The sequence below is a fragment of the Microcebus murinus genome, chromosome 16, assembly GCF_040939455.1.
Source record: "Microcebus murinus isolate Inina chromosome 16, M.murinus_Inina_mat1.0, whole genome shotgun sequence".
Taxonomy (NCBI): Eukaryota; Metazoa; Chordata; class Mammalia; order Primates; family Cheirogaleidae; genus Microcebus; species Microcebus murinus.
This window is the reverse complement of record NC_134119.1, coordinates 8,817,631-8,826,307: the sequence shown is the minus strand read 5'-3', so window position 1 is coordinate 8,826,307 and position 8,677 is coordinate 8,817,631. Positions and strand designations below refer to the sequence as shown.

Here is an 8,677-nt window from a genome sequence, read left to right as displayed (position 1 = left end):
CTCTTTTGCCTACAGGGAAGGCCAGAAGTGGCCCTCATCCAATCACTGGCAGGAGTTAGTGGATAAATACCCCAGCTTTCCCACTCTTTAGGGGAGATAGGTCAAAATTGCATAATCTCTGCCATCTCTCAGCAACCCCAACCAGGATTAAGCTCCAGTTGCCCACATCCCCTATCCTGGCTGCCTTCCCTGTCCTTACTCATCTCCCCCTCTCTACTGGAGTCTTCAGCGATCATGTCCCAATAAACTACTCGCACGCAAATCTTTATCTCAGGGTCTGCTTCTTGGGGAAGCAAAAACAAGACACAAGCCTTCCAGAAAGAAGGTTTGCAACAGTCCCAGACTGTTCAACCATGTTAAGCCTGTAGGTTCCTTAGCTTTGCTGGACTGCCCGGCAGTGGTTAAGGGGAAGAGACAAGCTGTATTGTTGGGCGAAACATTCAGGACAAGTTGCTTTGACATAACCCTAGCAAGCAGGGGTAGAATCTCATGAAATTTTAAGGACAATAGGATGCTTAATGCCTAATCATAATAGATAAGACATGCTCAGGATAAGACAGAAAGGTGTTCTCAGAGCAAATTATATCATTCTCTATTTGCTTCTGAAAGTTGAGGGGTACCTTTGGGCACACGGTTCTAATGAGTCCAGGAAGTAGAGCTTGATGCACAGTTGAGATGGCATAAAATATACTGGAGCCCAGAACTTAAAGGCTGCTTGTCACATGGTTTCCAGGCTGTTCCGGTCCTTACATTCACTTAATGTCTTCCTGCGGTTAATGAAGTTGAGCAATGGATTACTGGGCCAGTGACTTGGTTTAGATTCTTCAGCAGCAGCCGCAAAACACTGTCACTGACTGTAAGTAGCCAACTCCAAGGGACAAATGTGATATATGTGGAATCTAACAGCTCCCATGTCCCCGATCTGCTCACTCAGCAATCATTCCATGTAAAATATACATAATGCTTAATTGCTGTTGCAAAATTCTATACCTAGCCAAATCAAAACAGTTTTTTTTTTTTTTAAAGAGAGCCCAATAACTTTTGGAGAATTTCTTCTTAGAAGCAAGCTTGCCCATGCCCGAGCATCCTTGAACTTTATTGTCATCATCAACCTTCCCTGGTTGTAGAAAGCAAATTTCCACCCAGTAGAACGAGACATATTCTCTCCCAGGTTGGCTGAGCAAACCTGCTCTAATGAACAAGGTGTTTTTAGGATGCAAGTAAATGAATTGCATTTACCAACAGCTGGGAGGATAAAATTCCAAGTTGATATGATGGCCAAGCTTCTTTGTGATCCAGCCCCAAATCATCTGTCCTGCATTACTTCTGCTTCCCTCTCCCTGGCTGGTTCTCTCCCTGGGAGCTCTGATGGTTACATCTTTTCTTTTCCTGAAGCACAGAAGTCTCTTCCAATTGCAGGCCTTGGTTCCTGATTCGCTGCTTCCAGACCTCAGTTTAAATATCCCCTTCCTTTCCCTGGCCCCAGCCCTGCCGTGGGCCCTGCCTCACCTCCTACTCTCCTGACACTTTGCTTTCTTTTCTTCCATTCTCTCTCCACGACCTGGGATTCCCTCTTAGCCAGCTCTCCCCACCAACAGGAAGTTGTACCAGGTGTCCAGCTGGGAGGGTAGAAAAAAACCAGAGATTTCTGCCTTGAAGTTTTCACAAAATAGTTACTGGGAAGAGGGATATCGTGAACGAGTTAAATGACATAAGAGGAAGGCAATGAATTATATCCTCAAGGGCAACATCCTGTGCTACACTGGCTCTCAAACTTGGCTGCACATTGGAATCGCCTGGGAGCTTTAAAAAATTCTGATGGCCGATCCCACCCCCACAGACTGATGTAATTGGTCTGGGGTGAGACCTTGGGCACTGGGATTTTTAAAATCACCCCAGTTGATTATAACATGCGGCAGAGTTTGAGAGCACAGTTTTTCATACTTGGAGCATTATGTACATACACAGAAGTGCACGAATCCTAAAATTGCAGCTGATGTTCTTGGCCTGACCACACTGGAGTAACTGGCACCCTAGGAAGAGCAACACCAACCTCTCAGAAGCCTCTGTGCCCCCACTTTCCCAGGTAACCATCACCCTGATATCCAAGCATGAATCAGTTCACCCTGCCCGTATACTTATGCATTTGAAATCATATTTTATAGTGAGTCTCTTTGTTGTGAAAAGATATGGACTAGAGAGGTGTGAATCACACAAGATCCACCCGGAGGGTCTCCTGGAAGAGGTGGTATTTAAGGAAGGACCTGGAAGATGCAATGGGCAAGAGAGAGGACAGGGAGAAAGGGAGGGAGAGAGGTGAGGGAAGGGCAGCAATGGGAAGCACACGGGCTAGAAAGCTATCTGTCCGTATCTAAGGAAAACCCTCTTGGACCAAAGGTATCTTTAAGTACACCTGGCATGTATGCTCAGCTTCGTATTCAGTGGTTCCACAGATGTGTGCTGAGCACCAAGACTGCATTGGACTTGGGAGTACTGAGGTGAATAGAACTTACATTTTAATTTGGGGAGATGGACAATAAACAGGCAAATACATAAAGAAGAAGACACTCCCAGAAAAAGAGTGGGACAGATCGGGTAGCCAGGGAGGCAGCATGCGAGTTTAGAGTGAAGAGGGAAAACGGGTCTTGGGGAGGAATCTTGGGGAAGGGAAGAGTCAGCGCAAAAGCCCCGAAAACCTGTACAGGAGGCATTATGGTAACTAAGACATTCTCCCCACGCCCAAGAATCTCACAGGCTACCCCAAAGCCCAGGAATTAGAGCAGCGCCCTGCACAAGGCGGGCGCTTGGCAAATGTTTGTTTTAATTGCATTGGGTTGGAGCCCAGCAGTGAGACTAACAACACAACACAACAGCAACAATTTCAATACAGTGTGTGCTTTGCTAAGGGGGTGCACAGGCTTCTGTGGGTGCAATGAGAGGACTTTTCAACCCGCCCTTTTGAATGAATCCAAGAACATATGCCCTCTTTGTTCTGTTCCTTGTGTGCAAATAAAGGCTGCAAACTTGATTCACTTGTTACAAAATTCTTTTGTCCAGGAAAGGTCCCCATGCCTGGCACCTTATCAGAATCAACTGAGAACTTTAAAGATTTCAGATTTTCTGGCCCCACCATGGGATCTAATTAATAAGTCTACAAAAAGGCCCGGGCTTATCTTTAAAAAGAATAAAATAAAATAAATCCCCAGGTGATTCTTATGTTCAGCTAGTGTGGGAACAACTGTTCTGGAAGGCAGGGTTGAGTCATTCCAAGCGGTTCATGCCCTTACACATCCCAAAGTTTGAGTGTTGGATTCTAGGAAGCTAAGCTCCCTGGAGCCTTAAACACAGCTTATTCCAAGACACCAGCTCTTGGAAGAAGTTTCCCAAAGTGCCAGAGCCTATGGCTTTGCTGCCAGTACTTTGCTGATTCTAGCAATGCCAAAGCCACCTTTTCTCACATTTTGCCATTTTCATGTACCACCTGAACCATTGTTTACTCTCTCTCTATGGTTCCTCTACTATATTTATTTTCAAAACTCAACTAAATGTGTTTAAACTTTAGATTGCTATTATACATGAAGAGCAGTACCTTTCACTAAAATAAAAGGTAACCCTAAAGCAAATTCAATGAAAACAAACCGTTTTTTAAAAGTCTATCTAGATACTCTTACCTCTCCCAAGCTTCTGAGCCTGAGATCTGTGGTGTTTTGGTTGAAAAATACAAGTTAGCAGTGTTAGGTATAGAAGAAACCCTAGCACCAAATGGAGACTTTCTCAAATGGAAAGAGAATTGGAAGGTATTAACTTTCTCGCTACGTGACTCAATGCTATGTAATGACACGTCTACAGCACTCAACAACATCTGGGTACCATTGTGTTATGCGTCCCATCAGTGTAGCCAAAACCGTCTTTGTGGATAAGTTAGCTACTCTATATTGGTAGCAGTAGGAAGAAATACAAATTAGTAAAAGAATACTCCAGAAGTTATAATAACAGAAGGTTTTGAAGGTGAGGATCCTACCTTATGCATCCCAGCATCCCCTATGCTTGGGCAATATCTAGCACACCTAACACGCACAGTGGATTTTTGTTAAATGATTGGCTGGATGTAACACAAACACCCAATTAACAGGCGCAGGCAGGGCTTCTATCGAACGTGCAGGTTCGTGGTGAGCTCGCTGCAGCCTCGGTCCCCTTTGTGTTCGGGCCTTGAGTCCTGATCCTATAACTGATTCCTTGACTGCGGGCCTGTGGGGTTTTACTCAATAGGCCATGAGCCCTAGCACAGCGCTCCATAAAGGTATACTGGGCAATTAGAATTAATTGTGGGGTTTTTTTTGCTGACATTACCAACTATGAAATAGAGTTTTTTGTGCCTCAGTTGCCTAAGGATTAGGCTGGGATTGGGTGGGGTTGGTCATGGGCGGAGGCCATTTGGGTGATTTAGGGCAGGTGACTTAACAACTTGCACCACACATGCGAGATGGAGAAACATGTGGGGATGTTAAAAATGATTAAACAGCACTTTACAAACAGTGACAATAACACATTGTGGCTGACAAGTAGAGTGGGGAAAGTTCAGTTTCCTATATAGCCCCAAAGAACTGTTAAGAAAGATATTTATGGAATAAGTACCTATAATTTGCCAAGAGGAAGGGCAAAGGTGGCAGGTGGGTGGGTTGTAGGTGGGAGGTAGCCAGATCAGACTGGTCTCACCTAGCTGGCGGAGAGTTCATGAAGGGTGGGTAGGGAGGAGGGGGCACAGGTGAATCCCCATCACAATGGCCACAATAACAATGTCACCCCTTGATCCCATAAATTATATTAATATTTAAGCCTGACTTGGCTTTATAGCTACCAAACTGAGTATGTCTGATTCCAAAAGAACAAAGGCTTTTGGAGGCAGTTCTCCAACTGAGGTGAGCAAGAAATTCGCTTGTGGGGGGTGGTGGTTGCATATTCAAAATGCAGATTTCCAAGCCCTCATCCCGAAGTTTTTGATTTGGAAGGTCTAGGGCAGTGTGGGGCCTGGCTGGGGTTCTAAGTTTCCTGGAAGACTGTTTTTTCCATGGGGGAGGGGGACATGGAGCTCAGGCAGTGACCTGTGGCCTGGTTCCTAACAGGCCACAGACCAGCGCTGGGCTGCAGCCTGGGGGTTGGGGACCGCAGACCTAAATTACACTGCACAGGACCGCCCCTCCCAGCAAAGAATTATCCTGCTGAAAATGTCAATAATGCCTGGGTTGGAAAGTCTTGTTCTAGGGTAAGGACCAGGTATGTGCATCTTAACAGAAGGCCTCAGGAAATTTTCATGCAGGAAGCAGAAGCTTTAGACAATACCTGTCTTTTTAATCTGAGGGCATCGATAGCAGAGTTCCCTTTCTGCCTGATGCCTTCCCCACATTTAAAACTCTGCTTTGACGTAACTCCCCCTGTGAAGCCCTGCCTAGTAACCATCCTTCCTTCTTCCAAGTCCAGGTTAATTGCCCCTCCCAAGGACACCTCTGTCCCAGCCTGAACCACCTACCCCTTGCTTGTCCAATACCCCTACCCCCACCCCCACCGGAAAGGAATGCTCCTTGAGGGTGGGATCCAGGTTCATCCTGTTCCCAGACCTGTTCCCAAACACCTTGTAATATGCCTGGCACTTGGCCCACAGCGGGACTTAATAATCCCACCTTAGCTTCAGTCTGTATGGGCTCAAATGACATCACCTGTACTCAATCTAGACCTACCTACCCCCTCTTTTGGGCACTGTTACAGGACTCAATTTTAACATCTTCCCGGAGCTCATTGCTCTGAGATTATCCTGTTTGTTTGTTTACTTTTCATTCATTCGACACATATTTTATTGAGTACTTACTACATGTCTTGTGTTTTGCCAACAATTCGGGACACAACAAAGAGGCAAAAATCCCTCTTCCCAACGGAGCTTATATTCTGAAGGAGGAACTCTGACAACAAACAAAATAGAAGGCTGCAGGTAAGACTTGCAGCACGGATCAGTCCTGTATGGAAAAAGAAAATGGAGCAATGGGATGGGGAGTGTTTGAGTGAGTGAGTGTGTGTGTGTGTGTGTGTGTGTGTGTGTGTGTGTGTGACATTTTAAGTAAGGTGGACCTCTGGGGAAAGGCGACATTTAAGCAAAGACTGGAAATCAGAGTGGGGGCCACTTGCCTGCTGTGCCCCACTAGAATATAAACACCAAGAGGGCCAGGTGCTCCCTTTCTCTATGGCCGGCGGCTGCTGCTGCTGCGTCTGTCTCTGGAACAGGCACACAGTAGGTGCTCAATAAGTACTGTTCCAAGGAAGCAAAAAGGAAACTACCTGATTAGATTGTCAAGCAGGAAGGGAGATATTTTTGTTTCTATTCTATGACCACCCATTGATTAGCAAGAAGCTGGGAAGGACAGGGACATTAAACTTACGCAGGGGTGGGAAGGATATTTGGGGGGTGGGGGGCAGGTTAAGACAGAGGATGGAGGTCATGACCAGATAACGTTCCCTCCCCGTCCCCCACCCCTAGCAAACCTAAGTTCTTCCTCCCCTAAAATCGCTGATGGCTCCTGCCGGTCAGTCACTCTGACCCTCTGAGTCTCCCTTCCGGGCCTCCCAGCTCTGGAGCCGGGCCAGCACCCTGCCTCCCTTTCTCGGGCACCCTTCCCTGCTCTCCTCCGGCCCTCCCGCGCCCCTCCTCCTCCCAGAGGGGTGTCCCCGCGCCCGCCGGGCACGCCGGGGCCCCGGCGAGGAGGGCGCACCGAGGGATCCCGCCCGGGCCCCCCGCCCCCCGCCCCGCTCCCCGGCGGGACTCTGTCCCTTTAATAGACTCCCTCTGCCTGGCGCTCTGCGGCTGGGGAGTAAATTTCTCCCTGTCATCAGGTCGCGGGGAGAGGAGGAGGAGGAGGAGTTTGTTAATGTTCAGTTTGTTCAGCGGGATCGATGTTTGCTGGCATCGCCTCGCCCTGTCTTGTGTGTGCGCGCGCGAGTGTGTGTGTGTCTGTGTGTGTGTGTGTGTGTGTGTGCATACGTGGGGGGTGTGAGTGCGTGTGTGCGAGGAGGCGAGAGTGCGCGCGTGTGTGAGTGCGTGCGCGTGTGTCTGTGTGTGTCTGCGTGTGTGTGTGTGTGTGTGTGTGTGAGTGAGTGAGTGGATTCCAGATTTTCAGTCTTTCCCAAGCCCGCTCCTGTCCTCTCGCATATCACTCACAGACGGGGACCTGACAGCAGCCACAAACCCACAGTGAGTGATCTCCCCTGCGCGGGTCCGCCATCGAGCTCGGCACGGAGGAGGAGGAGGAAGAGCAGCGGGAGGAGGAGGAGGAGGAGGAGGTGGAGGAGGAAGAGGAGGAGGAGGGAAAGAGGAGAAGGAAGAAGAAGAAAAAGAAGAAGAAACCCACTGCCTTCCCAGGATTGCCTTTTTTCCTTATCTTTGCGCGCGCGTGTGCGTGCGGCGCGTGTGCGCCCCTCGTCCCTTCCATCTGAACCCGGTCTTGGATGTTTAATAAAGAAATCAAGTGTCTCAACAGTCACCAAAAAAAAAAAAAAAAGCAAAAACAAACAAAAAAATTCCAAAAGCCAAAACAAAAAGAGAGAGAGAGAGAGAAAGACAGAGAGAAAGGAAAAAAAATCCAAAACAAACAAACAAACAAACAAGGCAGAACCAACCTCTACTTCAACCCAGCCGGCACGAGCACCCGTGTCCGCCACCCAGCGAGGGGGGTCTCGGCCCGCGGTGGCGGAGTTGCAGGGGGATCGCCAGGGGGACAGAGGCCGAGTGACGTCCTAGGAGCCACCGGGCAGGAGGCGGAGGAGACCCAGAGAGGCCAGAGAGACAGCGGGCCCCGCGCGCGGCTGGGGCTGGGGCGCCAGAAGTGGGACTGGAGCGAAGTAGAGCGATGCCAAGGCGGAAACAGCAGGCACCCAAGCGGGCGGCAGGTAAGAGACCCGGCTCCGCCGCGGGCTGCCCAGCCCCGGCTGCCGGCGCGCCGCGCTCCTCGCCGCCCTCCTCGCCCCTGGGTGCCGGGGACGATGCCACCCCCTCACGCCTTCCGGGGGCTCCGCTCCCGGGTGCCCCTCCAGTAACCCGGTCCCCTCTCGCCTTCCCCGATCGCCCACATCCTCCTCTTCCAGGCTCCGCTGGGGTGGGGGGGAGCTATCCCACCCAGCCTTCCCTCCTTAAACTTTTTTCCTCCACCCTCTACCCCACCCCTAACTTTCTCCCAGTCTGTTTCTTGCCTCTTGGGCCAAAGTCGGGTGGAGGATTTGGGGTGCGGAGTAGGGAGACAGCCCCTCCACCCCCGCATCCCTCCGCGTGGTCAGTGCCAGCGGCTCCTGGCCTCCGGGGACAGCCTCTCCTCTCGCCGGGGCTTGGGGCGCGGAAGTGTGAGGCATGCCCAAAACCTGGGCTGCAGGCTGGCTTTGGGGCGAGCAATGGGAGTTTAGCTTTGATCACCAAGGTGGAAAAAACACCCCAGGAAATGGATGAGTCTTTGCATATGTTTTCTAAAAGCATCCACGTTCTGAAATCTAATAACACTCTCCCTTCGCTTTAAAAAATAAAAGGTGGGGGGATGCTCCCCACAGAAATTTAAACAACTCCGAGATTTTCTTTGCCTAGAGAGAGAGAGAGTTGCAAACTTTGTGCATTGATTTGTTTGGTAGGAACTATCCCATCTCAATG

General features: G+C 49.5%; 1 protein-coding gene across 4 annotated transcripts in view; it reads left to right on the top strand.

Moving 5' to 3' along the window:
* The first annotated feature begins 6,790 nt into the window (after positions 1–6,790).
* TSHZ2 (teashirt zinc finger homeobox 2) overlaps positions 6,791–8,677 on the top strand; it is a 437,987-nt gene continuing 436,100 nt past the window's right edge. For all 4 annotated transcript variants that reach the window (XR_012923673.1, XM_012752223.2, XM_012752222.2 and 1 more), the window contains exon 1: positions 6,791–7,932. Coding sequence is in view for 3 of the 4 variants with exons in the window: in XM_012752223.2 (XP_012607677.2) it covers positions 7,893–7,932 (40 nt within the window). In the remaining variant the exon portion in view is untranslated. The remainder of the gene's footprint in view (positions 7,933–8,677) is intronic.